The sequence below is a fragment of the Aspergillus melleus genome, assembly GCF_016097325.1.
Source record: "Aspergillus melleus strain CBS 546.65 chromosome Unknown contig8, whole genome shotgun sequence".
NCBI classification, from domain to species: domain Eukaryota; kingdom Fungi; phylum Ascomycota; class Eurotiomycetes; order Eurotiales; family Aspergillaceae; genus Aspergillus; species Aspergillus melleus.
The window spans coordinates 1,202,930-1,225,112 of record NW_025763377.1 but is presented as its reverse complement, the minus strand read 5'-3'; the positions used below and the strand labels follow the sequence as shown (position 1 = coordinate 1,225,112).

The following is a 22,183-nucleotide window of genomic DNA, read 5'->3' as shown; positions in this document are numbered from 1 at the left end:
AGGTGTGTACGCAACTGAATATCGTTGGAGGGAGAGGGAAAGGAAGAAAAAAAGTTGGATCGTCCAACGGTCGATAAAAAAAAGGCGGCCGATTGAAAGCGACGATAAGGATAATTTTCTGCGAGGAATGTGGCCCGTGCGCTCCTCCGCGGCTCCTCCGTAACTGGACTACCAGGAACTCCCCTACTGCCAGTACATTTAGGTTCCTGCTGTCGATCCCATTCAATTCATTGGTTTTTTTGAAAGTATATATATTTGAGCAACCTATAAATGCCGAATTATGTACTAGCCAAAATTTGTCATTGTATGCACATCCCAAATGCAACTCCATCACATGCTTCAAGAAATCAGCACCCGAAATATCTCTTTTCTATCCATCGGGGTTCACGCTCCTCTTCAATTCGTCCCACGATAACCTTCAGGTTAGGATATACCGTAGTCAATCGCTTAAGGCCGATCTTGCCGGCGGCACATGTCACGAAGACAATTTTCTTCTCTTCCACGCCGTGGTCAATCAAGATACGAACGGCCATCAAGGCAGCGCCACCACTGGCCATCTGGGGATCCATCAGCATAACGGTAGCATGAGTTTCAATACCATCGGGTAGTTTGAGGTAGTGCAGCTCGGGCTCTTCATTTCGCGCATTGGTTTGGATGAGGACACGACCCGTGATGCAATCAGGAATTGTGCGCTTGAGAGCTGTCTCGAGACAAGAGCCTCCTCGTAGGACTGCAACAGCAGACATAACACCTGCTGGGTTCAGGCCGTTATATGTGGTCCCTTGAGGTGTCTGCACAAATGAGGGATCGTACGCCGCACTGTCCAGAGCTCTGTTCCACTAGAATTAGCGGCTGATGCATTGGAGTTGCATGTTCCACGCAACTTACTTTTCGATCAGCAAAGAAGCCAGGCGGTCAAAATAGAACACAAAATCAACTTGTTCCGTGTCCGGATTCTGAAGGATTGTGTTCATGCCAATGAATTGGGGCGTTTGAGGCATCATCAAAACATTGGGAGAAAGTTGCAACTCAGAGGCGATCTTTTTCAGCTCACGCAGGTCTGCACTGTGCTTCTCCGATTTCTCCTCAAGTTTCCGCTGGATGTGTTTCACCACCATGTCTGGATAAGTGCGTTAGCAGATTGCAACGGTAATTTCGAGCGATACTCCTTACCAATGGCTGTCTTGTTCTCAATACCTCGAGGAATGATGATATCTGAATCGGTTAGACACGATAGCTTGCAGTCATTCGGGCTACATGCTTACCGGAGACAGATCGTTGGGGTTCCACATAGTACTTGTACGACGGTTTGACATATTGAAACCACTGTTTGATGATTCCATCGATGTCTCTTCCTCTCTCTCGAACATCGCGCATGACTAACCCACTCTCCCGTTAGAGCATTTTCTTCCATGATCAGGATCAGTAAAGATAACTCACTTCTGCGTCCCAGACAAACATCCATGTCTGCCTCTACAAATATCTGGATAAGAGCTGTCAGCACTTTGGAGCAAATAAAATAGCATAAAGGAGCAGGAATGGAAAGACTCTTCGACTACGCAGGTGCATATCCTACCTTAACATCCAACATGTCCATGATCCTTTGGTCATGCAAAGCTAGAATACCCTCCAGAATCAGGACTCGGGGAGAATAGAGGGTGGTCGTCTGAGGTTGACGTTGATGGTGGGCGAATGAATAAACGGGAATGTCTGCCTTCTTCCTTTGTTGTTGAAAGGTCGAGAGATGTTAGTTACGTTACAAACCATGCCTGCTGGTCGAGACCAGAGTTACGATGAGAGGGTTTTTTATCAGTACCCTTGCTTTAAGTCCTTCAAGGTGTGTACCAAGGCATCGAAATCAATGGCATCCGGACAGTCAAAATCAAATTCATTCCTATGCGCTTTGGCATGTTGGTCAGCGTCCAAGCTTTTGTAGAACGAATCCTGTGGCAACCAAGGTTAGAAGTTGCAGGAACGTTTTCCACAATTGGCATTTCTATGGCGTTTGAAGGAAATCAAGGCAATGATATACCATTACGAGGATCACCACCCAGGGGAGGTTTAGCGACTTCACGATCTCCATAGCCACCGAAGTCTTGCCGGAGCCCGAGCTACCGGCGATACCAATGATACTCAAATCCGCCCATGGTGGAGAGTAACGCTTCTCGGTGGCAGCCGAGTATACGGGCGAGATGGACTCCATTGTTCTTTCTTTCTTTCTTTTCCGGACCTGTCGACAGGGGCAAGTCAGGCCCTTCGCCACATAGCAGAAGCACGCACAAAGCCAACTGATAAGAGAGACGAATTACTACTTCTGTGCAGGCGCCAGACCGACTAACGCCCAACGCGGCTAGCCGCCGCGCTTGGGCTCTTCGGGCTTAGCCGGCCCTCGTGACTTTTTCGCTTGCGACAAAACGTGACCAAGCTTCCCGCCGCTTTTTCTTCCCGAGCTTTTCCTCCTCCTCCTCTTCTTCTTCTTTCTTCCTCACTGCATCTTCCCTCGCAGCATCCTCATGGCTCCCGTCTGCGAAGCTCTCCATCTTCACAGACGGCCATATTCTCAGTCCCAGGACATCTAATTGGATTGTCCCAGTATTCTTGCTACCACAAGCATACACCATGTCCACTGCTAATTACGTATGCTTCCCGACGTGCTGTGCGTACGTGGTTGCTTGGTTTTAACGGGAAACAAAACAGATGTCTCCCACTTCCTCGACAACGACGCCGACATGGCATCAGTTCGAACGGAAGGTGGAAGAGGTCAAGCCATCCAAGACGTGAGTTTCTCCCACCCCGTGTTTGTTTGACACAATTGCCCCTCCATATGATGCATTTTGAAAATCAAGTTGGGAATCTCTCTGAAACCATTTGAGGAGAAACAAATTAACTTGTCCTTCTGAACCCATTAATTCGCATGCGAATTTGAACGTGATTTGTTCAGTCGGCCGTGACTAACAGGTCAATACAGTGATATCAATGACTTGGTCATGGACTACCTCATCACCAATGGCTACCCGGCCGCTGCGAAGAAATTTGCAGTTGAGGCCAACATCCAACCCAAGACAGATGTGGAGTCTATTCAGGAAAGGGTAGCCATTCGAACTGCGATCCATTCTGGTAACATTCAGTCTGCGATCGAGAAGATCAACGAGCTCAATCCTCAGGTAAGACTCTTCCGTCCTATTCACCTTCAATCCACTTTCATCCCTTTTGCTATGATTATATCTTGTTTTCATGCACCACTCGTAAAACCTCTTCGGGGGTTTGACGAAAAACAAACATCTTCAGTCCTCAGTATGATGCAAATCATTATTCTATGCCATGTCCTGTCAGCATTAGCTTCGGTCGAACCATCACTAACGTGCTCGACCAAATAGATCTTGGATGAACATCCCTCGTTGCACTTTGCGTTGCTCCGTCTACAACTGGTGGAGTTGATTCGTACCTGCACGTCTCAGCCCAATGGAGATATCAGCCCTGCTCTGGAGTTTGCGACCTCGCATCTCGCTCCACGGGCGCCCACCAACCCTCAGTTTCTGGAAGATCTAGAGAGGACGTTGGCCCTTCTGATCTTCCCAACTGAGAACCTCACCCCATCCCTTGCCCCCCTTCTACACCCCGACCTACGTAAAGAGATCGCCACTCGCGTGAACGAAGCCATCTTGCAAAGCCAGGGCGCTCGTAAAGAGGCCCGGCTGCGCAACCTAGTCAAGCTGCGCGCATGGGCTGAGCAAAAAGCCCGCGAAGCTAAGAAGGACCTTCCCGAGAAGCTGGACCTCGGGCTCGGCGATACGAACGCCACCAATAATGACAAAGACGCCACGAAAGCCGGCCAAAATGGCTCTAATGACACCGTAATGACCAATAGCGGAGACGTCGACCCGATGATCTCGTGAAGTTGACTCCTAAAGGTCCCCTGGTCTTCGCTCCGGTAGCAATGAACCGGGACCGGGTCAACGATTTTTTTCCTATTCTTTGTTCCTACTACCTTTCTGTGTAGCGAGGTGTTTCTGGCGCGGGCTCCATTGGCAGTGATGCTCTTGTAACTTTGACCTTCTAATACCAATACCACAACTTTTTTTGCATCCATTTCTTATATCCACATCTACATTTTTGTCACGTACCGCTATCCTCGGTCTGCCGAAGTTCGCATGAAAGCAGAAATCTCTTCTGCTCATTCACCGATCCGGAGCGTCGTCGGTCCTGTCCTCGGAGATATATCTCTGACCTGATTCTATCCACGGACTCGGAGCCTCGGGATGAGTGCTCGGTGAACCTTCACGGCCTAGTTTCCTTTCCAATCGGTCCGCCTAGATCGATGTTTCTTCCGTCGGCGGATCATTAACTCGGAGTCGGAACTAGTTGGTTAGTTCGGAGTAACTAGTTTGGTCGTTAGGGGCAGCGAGCTGCATTGCGGGTACCTCTTCGTCCGGTTGAGTGGTTTCAACTTTTGTGTTTGATGGTGAACCGAAGGGATCTTTATGGATTGAGACTCATCTCGGGATTCAATGCTTGGACTTTCAGTCAAGAACTGAACCCAGTGTTTGGAATTTCGCAAATAAATCTGATGTTGCTGAGTTTAGGTTGTCAATGTTGTCGAAAGGGCGAAGTAGACTAGTGACAGGACCATCGCCGGATATATATTCAAACTTCTAGTTATTAAAGATATACTACACACTTACAACCCCAACTTCAACCCCCCAGAACAGTTATATCACAAGTAAATGAAGCGAGTACACAAAGTGAATCCGATCTATAATAGCAATAGAATTTCTTTTAATACATCTAGAAATACCACGACAGGTAGTAAGGTTTGAGTACATGAGTTAACTATCGGCCATTCAAATGCAACAAAGGAAAAAGATACTAAAGTGGCAGAGTAAATAAAGGGGTAAGTGGTAAGTTAGTTTTTCAAAATTCTCAATATCTAAACCGATCCCAAGCCAATTCGGAACGCTAAGACGTTAGTAGAGCTTGCGAGAAGATGCTCTTGTTCATGTGAGCTGTATGAAGGAAAGGGAGGATAGAATAAGGTAGATAGGCAGGCGTATCACGTAAATGGGGTGCGCCCCTTAAGATAATTAGAGTGGGTGGCTGCTCGTCTTAGGGAAAGGGGCGGGGTGACTGAGGTTAGTCTAGTGGGTTCAGGTTGAGAGATGTTTAGAAGCTCATGAGGTCTAGATAGTTTACTCGAGGTCAGTATTTGAGGATTCCCAAGGGCACAAGGATTGAGAAAGAAAGAACTAACCTCTTCCGAAAAGCGCGCGCTTGGCCCAGTCCATAGCAAGCATCACACGCGTGCGGAGACTGACACTCTGAGCGAAGTACACGCTACGCCAGAGATACATGGCCAGGACGCCACCGCTGAAGTTGAGACCGCCGAAATCAAACACGGCGGCGTTACTGATGTACGCCAAGCTTCCCAGGTGGCGGTACCGGAAGGCCTTGTACACGGCCTCGTCCAGATCGCCGTGGTCGATCTCGTTGATCCTCATGCCGGGAAGAGCGGCGGCCATCTTGGCCAGCTTGCGACCCAGATATTCGCCTTGCTGGTTGGCACGCTGGGCGGTGGCAGGCAGAGAGGTCAGCTTGGTGTCGATCTGGTGGAGGAGTTCGGAGAGCTCGCCGAAATCGAGGGTGCCGGAGTGGTCTTTGTCATATTGCTCGAACAACTTGTCGAGGCGTCGAAGGTGGTTGGAGGCCTGAGGGAAGCGCTTCTTCACTCTGGTGGCAACGTCTTGCCATTCCCGGAAAGTGAGGTGCAGCTTTTCGGGGTCCTTGCCTCTCTCCCACGCGATAGTGCGGAGGAAAGACACGATATGGTTTGCAATGTTATTCTGAACAGTAGAGCAATCACCAACGGCATAGACATCACCTAGAGGAGCTCCGATGAGGCGGAGATGGGAGTCCGTCTCTAGGGCGTGTTTGTTATTTTGCGAGTCCAGCTTGTCGGAAAGCTTCTGACACAGTTCAGCCCGAGCTGTAGGTCGGTTTAGCAGGCGACATGGCACAGGGTGATGGAAGGATTTACTCACAGACACCGGTAGACCACAAGCAAAAGCCCATGGGAATCTCCTTCGTAACCGTCTTTCCATCCTCCACTTGGGAGAAGACAACCTTGTCGTCGCGGACTTCCTTGACGCGAGAATTCGTCAAGACATCGACAGAGTCTCGGGCGAAACGGGCCTGCAATAATCAGCATCAGAATTTCCAACGACACTTCGAAGCAACGGCAGGGCATACTTCGGCAAATTTAGAGAGTGCTTCATCGTAAGTGTTAAGGATATGGGTTCGGCTCTGAATAATATGGACGGAGATTTCATTCCTCAGGATCCTCGGGAAAGAGTGAAGCAGATCTTCGTTGAGCAGGTCGTACAACTCGGCTGCGAATTCCACGCCCGTCGGGCCTCCGCCACAGACAACGAAGGATAGCAGACGTCTACGCTCCTCGTCCGTGGTCGTGGGCAGGCAAGCCATCTCCATGTTCTCCAAAACCTGGTTCTTGATCTTGCGAGCATCATCGATAGTCTTCAAGAAATGGCAATTTTCGAGACCCTTTACGCCATGGGGGTTTGTGATGCATCCTGGAACACAAGATGTCAGTAAATATCCCCAAATGCAGCTGTCCAAGCGACGACACATACCAACACCAATAACCAGCTTGTCGTAAGGCAGGTAAAAGCTCTTCTTCTCTCCATTAACATCCTCCCGAGACACCTCCACCAGTTTCTCCGAGAAATCCACGTCCACTGCCTCTCCCTTCAAGAAGTGGCCGCGGACCCGTTGGATGATACGTCGGACAGGCTCGACAAGCGACCTCAGTCCCAGAGTACCAACGGTCGCAGATGGTAGCATAGGGGTGAACAGGAAGTAGTTGGTAGGCGACACAACCGTGACGTGGTAATCACCCGGATGAAGCTGCTTCAGAAGCGCAATGCTACCCCAGCCAGTACCCAGGATGACCAAGCGCGGTTTCTCATTTTGCTCTGCCATTTCATCCGTGTCATAATCCCCGACCAGCACCTCGGCGATAGGCAAGTTCTTGGGTCCTCCTCGACGGGGGTTCAACGCCAGCTCGGAGACCGGGATGTCTTCGGCACTGGGACGTTCGCGGTATGTCGTCGCATCGTAGACAAAGAATGCCAGCACCGCAGCACCGCTCATGACAATGAAAAATCCACAGTATGTAAACGTTTTGATGACGGCATTGAGGGCAGACGACTTTCGGGGAAGTTCAGTCGGTGTGTCTGTTGTCGTTGTTGAGTTGTGTCGGACGGGGAGGTGGCTGTTGAAGGTGCGCGACGCGAGACATTGAGGCACCGCATTGTGACGACGAGCCAGAAGTCGGGCTGCCGAGAGTCTGGAAGAGGAAACGGATGGTTTGGATGAATATAGTCGACCTATTGATAGCCCAGCTCTTCTCAGCGCTGTGGTCTCCGGTCGACTCCGGAGCAACACTGCGCTCATGGCTTGTAGGGAGAGTGTTTATGCTCCAGCGAAGCACAAAGTTTTGAAAAGGGGGGGGGAGGGGGGGAATGAACAAGCTAATTAGGCTTCTATAAATTGACACAGAGAGAGCGAAATGAAAATTGAAGTAGGGAAAAGCGCCGCAAGTGAATTAATGATGGTTCCAGAAAAGGCTAACAAGTTGGCAGGCAGCGAGTTCCGACAGACGGAGGAAAAGAGATCAGATCACGTTGAGCAGGGAGCTTCCGGCGCTACGTCATCCTTAGCAGACCCTCTCGACCCAAGCCTTGCCAGACCCGCCCGGCCTGCCTTGCCGTCTTGGCGCCAGTTTCTTATCTCCCGGCGATCTGTTGATTTACTCCGTACATTGTAGGGGCATGGGAAGAAGTTCGTTGCCACTTGGCTATTCTCTGTAGTATGTTATACTAGCGCTAAGGATAGATGCTGTATAAATGGCACAGAAAACCACGGTCAGTCCCTCCTACGCCGCCACCAAATCGAAAATGCCTGCCCGAATATTTTGGATCAAGAAAAGAACAAGATAGAAAGATAGAAAAGATAGAAAGAAAATACAGAAGAAATAATATGATGCAAAGCAAGTCCGGGGGCAAAAATTAGAAAAGAAATAAGAGAGATGAGCCTGCCTCCCATGCCGCCCTAAAAAAAGACACAAAAATCGAATATAGATGCCGTAAAATGAACGAAAGCGTGCCGGATATTCCTAACGCCAGTCTCCGTTTCCCATATGCGACGTCTATGAGCTAAAGCAAATAACAACGGCCAAAGAAACAAGGTGTTGACGATTCCTTGATGGCCGTCAATAGGTTGGAACCGATCTTTCTCAGTTCCAATCCAGGTCTTCTTCGGGCTCCGTGCTGGCCCGTTTCTTTCCAGATCCAGGTTTCCTCCCACGGGGTCGCTTGGGAGGATTCTGTCCCGGGATGGAGTTCTTTCTTTTGCCAGGGCGTGGTGCAGCGGGCAGGGCCCCTGCCGTACCGGGGTCATCCATGTCGTCAAGACTGTCCCCGTCGGCATCCTCTTCCTGACCGATTTTAAATTCATCGTCAATGGCAAGCAACGTGGCGAACTCTCGGCACTTGTTGACCATGTTTTCCTCGCTGTCCAGCGTTGCGAAGTTGCGTTGGATGGCGTCCCAAAATTTGTCACCGGTTACCCCATGGACCTTAGTTGCTGACTTGTGAAGATCTTTTGCAGCTATTTGTCCCTTGTCTCGCACGTGCGCTGTGACGCCGTAGAGACGCCGAAGGTACGTTCGAGCCTCCCAGAGCATTGACAGGGATGCCGCAGCAGTAGCAAGTAGCCTCAATGTTTCCGGATTGACCTGTTGCGGCGGCGCCATCGTACCGGGTCCTTCAACAACGGGCATAGAGAATCCGTCCGCCGATGGGACCTGCGGAGGCTCTAGCTTGGCTGGGAAGATCTCCGTCTCGATGGAGTGGGCCACGACCGTACCAGTTGCAGACACAATGCGTTCCATACATCCAATAGTAGGCACCAGCTCCGTATGCTGGGCGTAGTCAAAGAACGCTAGATTCTGCGACACAAACCGAGCCAACAGAAGGTGCTCCGGAGGATTGCCCGTAAAGTCGAGTTTTTTCAATTCAAAATCGACCTTGGCACAAAGGTTGGCGAGAAACTTTTTCTGATATCGGCTGTTACTGATTTTGACAATCTCAAACAACGGCACGAGTTTGGCAATGAACGGGCGGCTGAGCGCACCGCTAGGGTCTCCCACAACATCCCGCTGATAATAGAACGCCTCCTGGACAGCTCGCATGTATTCTCTTTCGAACATGGATTCGTACTGCTGGTGAAGCATCTTGTGAGTGTCAAAGGCAATTTTCGCGATGGCCGGGACCGTTGATGTTTCCAGGGAAACCAAGACGCCCGCGCATTCCTTCGGGTGGACAAGACCTTGTCGGTTGATGCTGGCTATCAGTTCGATGGCAGTCAAAGCGTAAGAATCCTGTCGCGATTGTGCCACGCGAAGCATGCTTTGAAGGAAATGCTGCGCAATCAACGCAGCCGCCCCATCGTTGTCGCTGGCTTTCAAGGATCCTCCGAGTCTGGTGGAATTCTCTTGATCTGCAACTTCTGCTACGGGCATGACCGACTTCTCGGCCCGGCCCTCGTGCATCGCAAAGAAATCTGCAAATGCCCTCAGCACGATGTTTTGCAGACTGGGATTATCCTCCTTGAAAACCATGCCCAGTATCTTTCGTGGTTCTTCCCGGCTAAACTGACCCGGCCAGGATTGACAGATCGAGCCCAAACTTTCGAGGGCCATCACTCTCAGTTCTAGCGGCTGTCGAGGAAGAGTGAAAGGCATAATGGCGTCAACCATCAATCCGGCGACTGAACCACCCTTCCACCCGGGAAATGCATTTTTGAAGTGCGGTTCGTATTTTTCGAGGTCGCAGTGTCGCCCAACGCAGCCCGCGATTCGTATATAGCTTTTGGCCCTTGCTAGGACGGCTGTATTGGCACTATCCGAAAGGTCGATGTTCTTGTAGTGCTGTATAGGCTTTAGCACGGAGATAGTTAGCTTCACAAGTCTGTCTGTGTTGTGAAGCACTCCGTTGATGGTCCAGAGACAAGCCATAACCTCATTGAGCTCGGAGCGAGCAAGTTTGGCAACGCTTTTGAAAAGGTCGTTTTGAACCTCCTTGAGGAGGGTGTGATGCGCCGCGGACAAGAATGGTAGGACGCAACGATAGATAACCACGACGGACCGAAACAGGAAGAGATCCTCTGCCGTTGCGAGATGTCCAATGTAGGGGTGAAGGGTTTCGAGCTGATCGGGCCGGAAAAGCTTCGCGTTTGCCTTTGAAAACACGGTAATTGTCTGCAATAGAGCTTGCTGGAATTCCTTACCCGAAGCGTCGTTGCCTTCAACCAGCTTCTCAAACATCATGGACACCAGCGCCTTGCAAACTTTGAAGTTCAGAGATGCGGACTTGGATTTGTCGGATAGGATCTTCTTGAGACAATCTCCGAGGGTGTCAAGGGCTGTTTCGCTCCGTTGTACCAATTTGACAACCAACGTGACTCGTTCGCTGAGGCCAACCTTCAACTTTGGGCCATCCTGCGCGGAATCGACCAGCTCGTAGAAGGGCGCCAGCCATATTTCCTCGAATGTCTGGCGAGCCAGTGAAGCTACACCTTCTTCGAGATCTCCAGTCCGCTGGAGAAAGCTGTCCAGTATCGCTAGCTTCAGCTCTGCGCGAGATGACTTGAGGTAGATGTCTTTGAGCAAGCCAATGCAGCGTTTTCTCACACCCGCAGTGGAGTCGGCAGCGCAGGCCAAGATACTGCGGCACCCATCTTCTTCAAGCTTTGGCTTCAGCGTAATGCACTTGGCGATCAGCGAGAGTGCAGAATCGCGCACCATGGGAGATGCATCGGTTGCGCATCGCAGAATCACGCGCATGACGGATGCATCCCTATCAAGCAGACTCGGGTCTTTCTCGAGCATGTAAATCACACTCTTCAAACTACGACTGCGAACTTTGGCCTGGTCACTGGTGATAGAATTGAGAAGAACTTTCAGAATCGTGTCAAAAGCTTTGCAGAAGCTCGAGTTCAAAACCGTTAGAATGTAGGCGAATTTCCCATGCGCGGAAGGTATTGTGTCAAAGTGTTTATGAGTCTCCAACCACAGCGGGTCTGACAAAAGTTTCGCAAAAAGATCGACCAGATCCTCAGTTTCATCATCATAGGTAACTTCATCCTTGTCCTCGGGGTTGTAATAAACGGAGCAGAAGGTTTTGGCCCATTGCGCCAGGAAGTAACCCCGAGCGCTGGTGAGCTGCCAGGTATCGGAGTTGTGGTCTTGTATGAAATACTCCAAAGTCATTCGGTAAGGTCCCTCGGCGACCACGAGATCCTGAGGATGCAAAGCTCGGTTCGAATAATCATCGAACAATTGTCGTAAATAATCAGTGAGCTCACTGTCAGACTCTTCCATCCCTGGAAGCAAATGCTGAGCGGTCACTATGAGATCGGATATAGCGGACCCCATCCAGCCAAGCAGCTCTAGGGCCATGCTCTTTGCAGTGGCGGGGCTCTTATCTAAGTCGGCTATACCAACCATGTGAGACGCCATGATACGAAGAAGCAATTCGGCCGCTGGCCAATCCGTTGAGCCCAGCACCCCGATCAAATCTTCCGTAAAAAGATCGAGGATATTGCGGTACGGCTGGTCGCCAGTCTTGGTAGATGTCATCGCCCGCTGCACAATAAATTTAACGATATACTGGGCGCTGCGAACGGCATTGTCGTAAAGGCGGTTGACCTTGGTTGCGAGCTGCTCGAGTGAGATTTCGGAGTCGTCGTCCATTCCATTTTCCTCCGCAAGAGGCTCATCTTCGTCTTCTCCGGCAACATCGCCAGACGCTGATAGCTTTCGCTTTGTTTTCCCTTTTCGAGACGATGGTACTTCCAAAGCAGTCGTCTGCACAAGTTGCATCACTAACGCCGTGAGCAGCTGGATGTTCTTCCCGTCAGAGAGTTTGAACTGCCTGGCGCTTTGTCGCGTGGACGGAAGCTTCTCCAAGGACACTAGGATCTCATCGAGGATAAAAGGGCGTTGATCAGGATACTTGGAAAAGATCTTGGCAAGGACATCCATTGCACCACGTCGGACGGACTCGTACTTTTGAAATCCAACCGCGGAGTCCTTCTCCGTGTGGGCGTTTTCCACGAATATTAGTTTAGCAGCAAAGAACTCCATAGCCGTTACTGTACCCTCGGAGACTTCAATGCGTGAGAGGAAATCGGCGAAAAGGGAAAGGACTTTTTTGTTTTGTTGGACCACCCCCCCAATGACTCGCCGCTGAGCTGAGAAGAAGCCAAAGAGCTTCTCATCCTTACCATTAGGGCGTGCTTCCACCGCGGGGATAATACAGTGATCAAAGGACTGATTAAGTACGTTCGGGATGGCCTCGATCAGATCTTCAGGGCAGAGATCCCTTTCGGTCTGCGAGCCCGACATGGTTTGCAGCAACGTGCCGACGGCAAGAAGGGCATTATGTATGTCTTCCAACTTCTTTAACCAATCTTGAGTTTCGCCTTCGTTCGAAGGATCGTCTAGTCTCAAGTCTGGTGACTGCGCAGCAATAATAGGCTTTTCACAAAGTTTCTGGATTCTTTTCAGGTAGTCGGAAGGAATATCTTGAAGTCTTTTGAAGCCAACAACCTTTTTCAGAGCCTTCTGAAGGCGACTATGCGCATCGGAAGAGAGGATGCGCCCACTGACCTCGAGCGCATGAGCCGCGGTGAAAACAGGGTTCGACTGATCAGCAGCTACATTCGACGTTCCGGGCTCGAGTTGATCCTCGGCCTCGAAGACCTCGTGGAGAAGGTCCTGGAGGTTTACCAAAGCCGCATCTGCTTCCTCCTTTTGGTCTTTCAAACGTATCGAGGCGAGACTATCCTCCCCTTCCGCATTGAGCTTTCTTCTCTTTGACACTCCCCGATTATCGTGAGATGGGATGGGTTTTACTGGGATGACGACGGACAGGTGACTTGCTTGAGGGCCTTGCTGGTGATAAGACGCGGGGGTTTGCTTGTTGACCGCATGCGCTTTCTGGTTCCAGGAATTGGGTGTCTGCGGAAGCTTTCCGGTCTCAGCTTGGGGCACAGTGGGATCTGTCATAGGTAAGTAAAGCTTCTATGTATTTCCTGATCACAGTATCATCCTTACATCGAAACGCTATGTCCGTTGAATCCAGCATCATTTTTGCAAATGAGCCAAGGTTGTCGCGGCCAGAAGCCTGATCAGGACCGGGTGTCGAACGCTGGGAACTACTGATGCCTGCGGGCAGCTTGAACTTACTGGAAGATCAAGCGAGTAAGTATGATGTTGTCATGTTGAGGCATCCGGCAAGCTTACAATTCAGTCAGATGGTCTCCATCTAGCAGCTGCTGCAGGTATTCGCGCGACGTCTCCAAACGATCATCACGTCCGGACTGGATCTCGGCGTTCAGGTCATTCAACGCCGTCCGACCTGATTGAAGAATGTGATTGATGGAAGTTGTATTCGGAGGGCGACCGACGTCAGGACGTAAGATACAGTCTAAAAGGGAAGTCCACGAAGGTTTGTCAGTTGAATTTCACATATCACTCAGAGGGTCTGTCGATCTATGAATATCGCACCTAAGCCGAAGACGGGAGAGCTAGACATGGGAGAGTACTGCAGCGCTTCCTCAACAAACAACGGCCGGTCCCGACGCGGTATAAGCCCAGCCGGATGGTGAGCCTGCGTTTGAGAACGGCCATTGATGACGACCTGCACGGCCGGATGCCAGTTTGGGTCCATGGTTTGGCGGAAGAGATCCCCTTAGGGGAGGAGTGGTAGGGTGGAAACGAGACGAATAAGAGTGATCTGGGAGAGAAAGAGACATGCTCCGCCCCAAGACATGGCTATCAGGCAAGAGAGCGGAATCCCATACCCAACAACGGACCAGTCCAATTGCTTCGGCTGTCTTTCTTCTTTTTTTCCTTTGCTGCAGTTCGGAGGTTCCAAACGATGTAATTATTCATGCCAGGCACCGCTCGCTCTTGCCGCTGCCGTCGCTGACCGCCCGGCACTACTTTGGGGCGTCCGTGCGCCGATTTCTTTCCGATGGGAAAAATTATGGACGCTCTCCGACTCTCTTTGCTTGGTCTGTCTGTCTACTTGTTTGATTTGGTGTACATTCTGTGTTAAATCCATTCTCCCTTTGCTTGCCAGTCGCTGTCATCGCTGTACTCTCCGAACCCCTCCTCTCACAATGTCTGCCATCGGCTCCCTGATCTTCTGCAACGACTGCGGAAACCTGCTCGACGAGTCTTCGGGCGATCCCACCAAGATCGTGGTCTGCAGCGTCTGCGGAACCCGCAATAAAGGTACGTCGAGTCCCTCTCTCGGAGAGACATGAGACAAAAAAAATTTTCAATTTGTTCTTCGCCGACTTTTACTAACATAATTCCGCGTCTAGATATCCTCCCCAAAACCATCGTCTCCGAGTCCAAACCGAGCGCATTCCCGTCCGCCCTCCGCGCGAAAAGATCTGCGGTCCAGACTTTGACGGCCGAGGACAAGAAGACCGAGGCGCTGACGCAGCATACCTGCGCCCAGTGTGGACGGAAAGAGATGTACTTCACGACGGTGCAATTGCGAAGTGCAGATGAAGGAAGTACGGTTTTCCTGCGCTGCGTTTGCGGTTACAAGTATGGCTTGACTGGTTGCATCCTGGCTTTAGATCGGCTCAGTACTGACCAATCGACACAGGGAGACGCAAAACAACTAAACGGAAACCCCCAAAAGAAACGACTCTATTTTCTTCATTTTTTTGCAAAGCACATAAAACTTTACGACTGTACATCTATGAAAGCAAGCATTTTTCATTAAATCACTCCGACACTGTAATCCCTTTGATCCTTTGTTTTTGCGGAGAGAACCCCTCATGCGGCGGGGACGGCAGCAGGGGCCGAGTCGGGCACCAGCGCGTACTCGATCTCTCCGTTCTTCTCATACTCCGCCATATCGAGCGCCACGATGATGCTGTCTCGCACCACTTGCTCCGGGTCGTTCACGAATTTCTTCAAGGTCTCCTCGACACCTTCGACGTCGCCCAAGCTACCCAGGGCCTCGGCGGCCTCGTGTCGCACCATACCGGCTTCCTCCTGGTTGCTAAGGCAATCCGTGAGGCTGGGCACGGAGGCGGGGTGGCACAGCTGACCGAAAACGAAAGCGATCTCGTGGCGGAACAAGGCGGAAGGGTCCTTGAGACCCTTGGCCAGAGCTTGAATGGCTCCGACAGCCGTGGGGAGGTCGGGAGGCGAAGCAAGATCACGCAGAGCGAACATGGCACGGTATCTTTGGAACAAGGGGAGTTTGGTGTCGAGCAATGTCTGCTCCATGTCGGCAATGGAGGGTTGGTTAGACGCCAGAGGAAGCGGGGGAGCCGGGTCGATGGAGGTGAAATCACTGCATTGGGAAGAATGCCATTAGCGACGTGTACTTTTCAACGGACCTTTGATAGAAAGAATCCACAAGAATTCGCAAACATATCCAGATGGACAAGAGAAAATCGCTCACCTAGGCTTCAACTTCTCGGCCTGTCGCTCCTCCGAATTCTCCCAGAGAATCCGATCGACGGCGATATCGCAGGTCTCCCGAATGATGTCCAGCTCATTCTCGTCGTCGCGCAGAGCCTTCAAGATCTCCAAGCTGTTGTCGTAGCCCAGCGCCCCCAGGGCCTCGGCGGCCTCATGACGACACATCGCATCCTCCTGGGTATCCTTGACGACATGCTGCAGGTACTCGACAGAGTCCGGGTTACGGGTCTGGCCGAGGCAGTAGGCCAATTCGTGCTTCAGCAGAGCAGACTGCGAGGTGAAGGCGGCGGCGATGGCCTGGATGGCGGGCAGGGTGTTCTCGGAGGGAGGCTGCAGACAGGCCAGGTGCTTGAGGGAGAATAGGGCGCGGAATCGGCGAGCAAGGGGTTCGGACTCGTCGGTGATCACTTTGCGAAGGTTCAGGATGGTCGCGTCCACACCGGCCTCGGGGTTAGGTACCACAGGGGCCATGTTGTCGATTCAATGTATATTAAAGAAGGGATCGCCAGAGGGGATTTTAGAAAATAAGGAAATCAAAAAGAAAGGACGATCGCGGGAGGTACGGAGGGGTATAGTATAGTTCGGGAAATTTTTGATTTTTTTTTCCCTCAGAAGATCTTATCACCGAAAGATAATAAATTTTAGGTGGGGGTGGCGGGGTAGTTGCTCCTTCTCTTAGGGGCGCCTAGGCCTGCCTGCTTGAAAATGCAGGTACGTACACACAACACACGGACAAGGCAGTAGTTATGCTATATGACCTACTCTACCTACGTTGTAGGTTTGGCTTCAATTATCATCCTCGAAAGTACATACACTCGAATATCTTAGGTAGTGCCCAACCTCGACGTTTGTCACACCGGCTATCTGTGTAAATATAGGAAGTGTCAGTGTAACCAAATCCTGTAACCGCCTTAGACCACTATAGTCAGTCAATTAGGTAACAATGTTAGGCAACAGCGCCGGAGTGAAATTCCACAATTGGCCGGCATCGTGCGAAAGAACCGCCGCTCCGGTGTACCAAGTGCTTCGGTATCCTTGCAGCGCCTGAAGCTCCCGATAAAAGCCGCCCTCGATCTCTTTGGCAGACACTGCGAGCTGGAAAGGTGTGTGGCTCTTGTACGCCAAGAAGCGAACTGTCTTTGTCCATTCGTTGGACTTGTTGATAGGCCGGGATAGACGCTCGATGGTTGCAGAAATGTCGGTCTTGAACTCGGCTCCTGCGGCGGCCTTGGACGCACCGTATCAGACGTAAAAGATCCCGTCTACAGCCGTCGGATTGATGCTATATATTGCAGGGAACTGAGGAATGCGATAGGTGCCGTTACTCGTGCCAATGTGTAGAAATCGGTAGCTAGTAGGCAAACTCGTGTTGGCCACGACAGCAATGTGCCAAGGACTGTGATTGAATCTCTGAAAAAGCACGTTTTCCCGTCCATCGAGATCAAAAGGTTCCATATTCTCGAGACTTGGCGGTATGCTGACCAGCACTTTCGATGCTAAGATGAGCTTTTGGCCATTGGGAGTCTTCACGACCAATCGAACCCCATCTGCTGATTTTTGCGCCGCAATGACAGTAGAAAGAGACAATTGCGTCGGACCCAAGCTCCTGCAGGGGCTTCTCATAGAGCTCGTAATTATTGTGGTTTGCCGTGGTCAGAGTACCTTCTGATAACCCTCTGATGAACGGCCCATCCACTGCTTTTAGTATATAGGCGGTTGGTTGGCGTAGGATATCTCCGGATCCTAGCGCGCTAGACCATATAGCATATGCTATGTCCTTCAAAGAATGCTTATTGATGAACTCTCCAGATGGTAGGAGTAGATCCTCCGGAACGGGGTCAGGTAGATCCCAACTTGTGGAGAGGTACGGGTACCTGTTCAGTTGGGCATTATAAGCATCAGAGCCGTAACTGGGCGTCGAATTCAGAAATAGCTCGCCGAATTCGAAATCGGCGTATATCGTGGAAGAATTGACTGATAACCTGGCCAAAGGAATTTGAAAACGGGCGAAAAAATCCCGGTCGACGGAGAAATTCGTGAATGATTGCACTCCATGGTTAATTGCCTAAGTGTCGATGTATATGCCCGTGTCCTCCTAAGACTGACTCCTGTTCGACCACAAACACTTTCTGACCCAGATCGGGAAGCCTCATCGCTGCGCACGTCCCAGTAGAGCCACCGCCGACGATAACAATGTTCCTTGTAACCACATCATCTCTGGCGTAGCTGTGGGGGTCAAATTGGCCGCCCAGAGCGATGACCAAGCCAAGGTTTGACAAAAACTCAGCAAAGATTTTCATGGTGTTTTCAAAACTGCCTAAGATAGAATATGGGGCCTATTCTCGGGATTTTATATTTACCTTAAGAGCTAGCATTGAGTAACCGGTCCGTAGTTGGCCAAACGTGCACAGGCCCTTATACTTTCCTAGTGTCTGTATACCCATGTCCAGTGCAGCTGCAAAGGCTCCTCTGTCCAAATTAGATGCTACCTTAGCTACCTAGGTCCCGGGTAGTAGTGGTAAATAGAGTCATAGAAGATGGCTTCAATACCATACAAGCGATGGGTTCGTTACCTGTGTTGGTTTAACATTCTTCCCACAACACCATGTAGGATTACAGCAGAAACCTAGATCCGTGGTTACCCTCCCTACATACTGACTGTACTGTAATGCGTATGCAAAAAGCTCGGCGGCAAATATACAAATTCATAAGAAGAAAAGGGCACCTTAATCGTAAAGTTTGTTGCTATATTCGACCTAAAAAGGCAGTATACTATCGGTCGTTTCAACTATGTTTGACATAACCAAAACCTACTTATATGAAGTAGAAATATCAATATAGATAAAAATCCCCACAAAGTGAGGTATCATGGTCAGGTTAGTTGTAGATGCATCGGTTTGTGCTCAAGGAGCTCTGGTCAGGCGCCGTGACTCTCTTTGCTTTTGTACTATGACGTTGTTTCTTAAGCCCACCTTGGCTACCTAAGAAGAATAATAATCCTTTTGTTTGAGAAAGAGGCCATTACACTCCAAAATTAGGTAGAGAATGCTACTTTTACCCATATGGAGGACAGATAAAGTTATCTCAGCACATGACTGTATTTCTGATGAGTCAAAGGTGTATAAAGATGACCAACATCGAAAGAAAGTCTTTACGTACTTATTCGCTCATAGTTGGGTACAGGCCGTGCACAACTAACTTTTCTTCCGGACAGTAGTATTTAGCACACATGGTCATTGCACTGATATCTTTCCTTCGCCTATATCTTATACGCCTATGGTCCGGACTACTAGTCACTACTATCTCTACTACGTCTTGGATATCTTTATTTCCATCATTTTCTATGCAGTGAAATCAGCATCCCTCAGCAGCAGGTCACACAAGTCTAGCATTCTCACCCTTCTTTATACCGCATTTAACCCGTCGATCCTCTTTCCTATTCAATGTTATTCATGACAGCTGATAAGTCGTCTTGGTACTGCTTGCCTGCCGAGATCCGAATTCTGATCCTAGAAGCCTTATTGCAGGATGGATGTAGCTTGGCTGGATTCGCTACAGTCTCTCGAGACTGGCAGATCATTATTGAGCAGCATAACTTCGCCCGTATCAACCTCACACCGTCCCGCCTTGCTGAGTTTGGCTCAATGGTTCGCCGCAATCAGGCTCTTGTACGCTATATATGGGTTTGCCTAGAACTCGAAGAATATGATTGCACTCAGTGTGCGCCTGAAGAACTAGAGATGGTGCTGCTAAGTAACACAGACAATACCCTAATAGCCACAGCAATCCAAGATCTGTTCTCAACTCTCAGCACATGGGAACCAAATAGCAACTTGCGACTTGATATCAGCGTTCACTCTCCCAGTGACTCAGAGCACTGGTTCAAATATTTGACATTTGGGCCTGATATGCCCTCTGATAAATGTGAACTGAATTTGTACGCAGAACAGTCAATACCAGCCAAACCTGATGACCACCAGCATGGTTGGGTTGCTGGGAGTCAAAGTTCTGTTCCGCCCAGGAATACTCTACTGAGAACTTTTGAAGAAATTATGGGTGAAAGTCCACATAAAACCGATGAGGAGGAGAACCAGTGGTGGCAGCAACTGCCACTAGTTCCAGCAGTAACAGGTGTACTTTTACGCCAACAGAACCGCCGACGGTGGAAGCCACGGGTATTAGCATATATGTTTGCTCGTCTCCCCAGACTCCAGGAGATTCACTACGAGCCTTGGAGAGAATGGAGTTCTCTCCATCAGACGAGGACTGATATGTGTGAGTATTGCTGCGTCCGTTCAACATTCTTTACCATGTATGTGTTTATTGCTAGAATCGTTTCCACTGACAACCAACCAATCCTTATCTTTGGTCTAGTTTATCGATCGCTTTTTGAATCGCTCGCTTCAAGCAAACTACGAAGACTCATACTCTTTGAGAATTTCAACCAACATTATGTGCTAGCTGCCAGAAGTTTTTGCGACCCTATCCGCGTCCCGACCCCTGGTGTCAGCTGGGCAGTCGCCAAAGCCAGTCTTGAGCTTGAGCACCTCTCAGCATCATTTATAGTGGATGCTAGCCATTTTTTCCATGCTTGTGAACCTTCCTGGAAGTGGGCCAACATGACTTCAATTGCGCTGACCTCACAATTACTCACACCTGATGAGAGCCCAATTAAGATTGATAAAATGCTACAGGGAGCAGCAGCAGTTGGCATGCAAATGCCAAAACTTGAATCAATGGAGATATGGAATGGACGGAAGGGATCGGCAATGCTCTTCAGATACCAGCTAACTGGGGAAGGGCAGCCTGCTGTGCTAACCTGGAGAGGAACATGGCAATTCATCCTGCGGCCTCTCATCGTCCAGGCGTGGGAAGCTGTGGCACGGAGACGCTGTAGTCACCGAACTATTATTGTTGAAGAGTTGCTTGATACTAATATTGTCGTCAAGTCTCATGGCGATGCGATCCACCATTTGGGGTTTTTAAACCCGGTAATTCGGCCCGTTTCGTTACAGCAGATTCAGCTGGAGCACAGAATACGTGAAGGAGTAGTTATATGACTGGTAGCTCAATTTCTGTTGTCAAGTAACAAAACTATAGTGATTTCAGATGTCAAGGGGGGGGAATGTCTGCCGAAGTGGAGGAAAAACGATTGAATTGCTTGAGATACTGAGCTATCTAGGAGTCTGAAAACAGGGCCCTTTTATCTTCAATATCACGTAGTCTTCATGGCCGATTTCATGGAATCTTCCGCTTCATATAGAGCTTCTCGGAACTTGCCTTTTGCAAAGGTTTGGCGGAATGCTCGAAGCACCTGATTCTTCTACAAAAATAAATTGCTGCCCTCTCACTTCGTGGGCTGGACGAAGGCGCTCCCAGTATTAAATATCCCCTGCATAGGCGAGAACCTCGCGGGCTTGGAATTTCGAATGTCATCATTTACGGCGCATATTTTGTGCAATGCCTGAGATGAAGAAAATGCCCAGTAGGCACTTCCAGAAACCGTCGTATTGAGCTTCGCCTATCTTTGATCGTCTGAATCCCTAATCAACAATTTATACAACTGCATTCTTTGATGCCTGGCCTAGTCGTCTGGGCCATGCATCTTCTGTTATTGGAAGACGTAAGAAAAAGCGGTCATTTAAAATCTGAACCAAAAAATTCCGAATAGCAAAAGCCGGAGCAATTATGTACATAATGCATTTGATGGGAGATAACTGTTTATTTCGTCTTGATGTGCTTGAGCTTCTTCGGTTCGTGGTTGAAGTTATTGGCGTAAGCCTTGGGAACGAATCGACGCTCGTTCGGCTCCTGAACGAAGTATTCATATCCCTGCTTCTGCGCGAACAAGATGGCATCCTCCTTCGACTTGAATTTCAAGTTCGTGCCCTGCATGCAATCAGCAGACGACTGCCATCCCATTAGAGGGTTCTCCCAGCGGTGTCCCTTCTGCAAAATATCCCAGTCCATTCTCCAGTGGTGAGAGTGCCAGTTTCCAGACTGCGTGGCGGGCTTAGTGGGACGGTAGATCCTGAGGGGACACAATTAGCCTCGAATTTTGAGATTCACATGTTACCATCACCTACCGGACAGTACGGGCCTGCAGATCGGTGGGAGCGCCGGACAGAACGGCAGCAGGAACAGTTTCGCCAGGCTCACTGCCATCCATCACGCGCTTGGGAACGGGAGAGAACAGCCTGTGTTCACGTTAGTCTTGGGTCTTTGTGGAGGGCGACCGGGTAATGCCCGCGCAAAGGGTTCGCATACGAGGTGCCGTGGTCAATGGTAGCCTCGTAATCGGGCTGGTGACGAGCCATTGCCTGGGCAGGCGTCTCCTGCTGGATGATCGAGCTGTCCTTGGGAGGGACAGCCGGGGCGTCAGAAGGGTTGGTTTTCACGGAGGGATCACCGCGACCGGTGTTGGTGGCCACGAATCGGGCATTCAAAGGGGCGGCGAGCCTGCCTGCCCGGAAGCAGGCGGCGGTTCCTGCTCTCATGAGCGACATTATGACAATTGAATCCGTCGGGGTGGTGGGCAGAGCAGGGTGATGCGGAAGTGCAATTGAAAGGTGAGGTATGCGGCGAGTGCCG

General features: G+C 50.2%; 7 protein-coding genes across 9 annotated transcripts; 2 read left to right on the top strand and 5 right to left on the bottom strand.

The window, feature by feature from the left end:
* Positions 1-158: 158 nt before the first annotated feature.
* On the bottom strand, positions 159-2,316 carry URK1 (uridine kinase family protein). Its single transcript, XM_046094214.1, has 8 exons — positions 2,033-2,316; positions 1,817-1,944; positions 1,577-1,721; positions 1,441-1,483; positions 1,266-1,379; positions 1,174-1,215; positions 889-1,120; positions 159-831 (listed from the first exon to the last, which is right to left on the bottom strand). Exons 1-8 carry the CDS (start codon positions 2,201-2,203, stop codon positions 348-350), a joined length of 1,359 nt encoding a protein of 452 aa, XP_045950193.1. The 5' UTR covers positions 2,204-2,316; the 3' UTR covers positions 159-347.
* A 76-nt stretch (positions 2,317-2,392) lies between these two features.
* Positions 2,393-4,764, top strand: LDX57_012465. 2 transcript variants are annotated; one of them, XM_046094213.1, is made up of 4 exons: positions 2,393-2,637; positions 2,698-2,777; positions 2,969-3,164; positions 3,378-4,764. In XM_046094213.1, the coding sequence occupies exons 1-4, from the start codon at positions 2,620-2,622 to the stop codon at positions 3,894-3,896; spliced, it is 813 nt and encodes a 270-aa protein (XP_045950191.1). In that variant the 5' UTR covers positions 2,393-2,619; the 3' UTR covers positions 3,897-4,764. The 2 variants fall into 2 exon arrangements, with proteins under 2 accessions (XP_045950191.1, XP_045950192.1); XM_046094212.1 differs by having other exon boundaries at positions 2,393-2,777.
* Positions 4,765-5,160: 396 nt separating this feature from the next.
* On the bottom strand, positions 5,161-7,467 carry LDX57_012464 (putative NADH-ubiquinone oxidoreductase 64 kDa subunit; the record flags this gene model as incomplete). The annotated part of the gene is made up of 5 exons (XM_046094211.1): positions 5,161-5,177; positions 5,249-5,980; positions 6,036-6,186; positions 6,244-6,584; positions 6,645-7,467. The coding sequence occupies 5 exons, from the start codon at positions 7,465-7,467 to the stop codon at positions 5,161-5,163; spliced, it is 2,064 nt and encodes a 687-aa protein (XP_045950190.1).
* A 312-nt stretch (positions 7,468-7,779) lies between these two features.
* Positions 7,780-14,011, bottom strand: SCC2. Of its 2 annotated transcripts, XM_046094209.1 has the most exons (4): positions 13,646-14,011; positions 13,382-13,565; positions 13,193-13,323; positions 7,780-13,137 (listed from the first exon to the last, which is right to left on the bottom strand). In XM_046094209.1, the coding sequence occupies exons 1-4, from the start codon at positions 13,806-13,808 to the stop codon at positions 8,309-8,311; spliced, it is 5,307 nt and encodes a 1,768-aa protein (XP_045950188.1). In that variant the 5' UTR covers positions 13,809-14,011; the 3' UTR covers positions 7,780-8,308. The 2 variants fall into 2 exon arrangements, with proteins under 2 accessions (XP_045950188.1, XP_045950189.1); XM_046094210.1 differs by lacking the exon at positions 13,646-14,011 and having other exon boundaries at positions 13,193-13,645.
* Positions 14,012-14,262: 251 nt separating this feature from the next.
* On the top strand, positions 14,263-14,781 carry RPA12 (DNA-directed RNA polymerase I core subunit RPA12; the record flags this gene model as incomplete). The annotated part of the gene is made up of 3 exons (XM_046094208.1): positions 14,263-14,377; positions 14,470-14,701; positions 14,763-14,781. 3 exons carry the CDS (start codon positions 14,263-14,265, stop codon positions 14,779-14,781), a joined length of 366 nt encoding a protein of 121 aa, XP_045950187.1.
* A 154-nt stretch (positions 14,782-14,935) lies between these two features.
* On the bottom strand, positions 14,936-16,063 carry LIA1 (deoxyhypusine monooxygenase; the record flags this gene model as incomplete). The annotated part of the gene is made up of 2 exons (XM_046094207.1): positions 14,936-15,461; positions 15,573-16,063. 2 exons carry the CDS (start codon positions 16,061-16,063, stop codon positions 14,936-14,938), a joined length of 1,017 nt encoding a protein of 338 aa, XP_045950186.1.
* Positions 16,064-21,313: 5,250 nt separating this feature from the next.
* Positions 21,314-22,098, bottom strand: NdufS4 (ETC complex I subunit; the record flags this gene model as incomplete). Its single annotated transcript, XM_046094206.1, has 3 exons — positions 21,314-21,623; positions 21,679-21,789; positions 21,860-22,098. The coding sequence occupies 3 exons, from the start codon at positions 22,096-22,098 to the stop codon at positions 21,314-21,316; spliced, it is 660 nt and encodes a 219-aa protein (XP_045950185.1).
* Between the last annotated feature and the right edge of the window lie 85 nt (positions 22,099-22,183).

Coding starts and splice junctions, on each gene's coding strand:
- URK1 (XM_046094214.1), bottom strand. CDS start 2,203: ATGGAGTCCATCTCGCCCGTATACTCGGCTGCCACCGAGAAGCGTTAC. Junction 1,380..1,440: donor TGTTTGTCTGGGACGCAGAA/GTGAGTTATCTT, acceptor AGAGTGGGTTAG/TCATGCGCGATGTTCGAGAG. Junction 832..888: donor GCTTCTTTGCTGATCGAAAA/GTAAGTTGCGTG, acceptor CTAGTGGAACAG/AGCTCTGGACAGTGCGGCGT.
- LDX57_012465 (XM_046094213.1), top strand. Junction 2,778..2,968: donor GAGGTCAAGCCATCCAAGAC/GTGAGTTTCTCC, acceptor AGGTCAATACAG/TGATATCAATGACTTGGTCA. Junction 3,165..3,377: donor TCAACGAGCTCAATCCTCAG/GTAAGACTCTTC, acceptor TCGACCAAATAG/ATCTTGGATGAACATCCCTC.
- SCC2 (XM_046094209.1), bottom strand. CDS start 13,808: ATGGACCCAAACTGGCATCCGGCCGTGCAGGTCGTCATCAATGGCCGT. Junction 13,566..13,645: donor CTCTCCCGTCTTCGGCTTAG/GTGCGATATTCA, acceptor CTTCCCTTTTAG/ACTGTATCTTACGTCCTGAC. Junction 13,324..13,381: donor GGAGACCATCTGACTGAATT/GTAAGCTTGCCG, acceptor TTGATCTTCCAG/TAAGTTCAAGCTGCCCGCAG.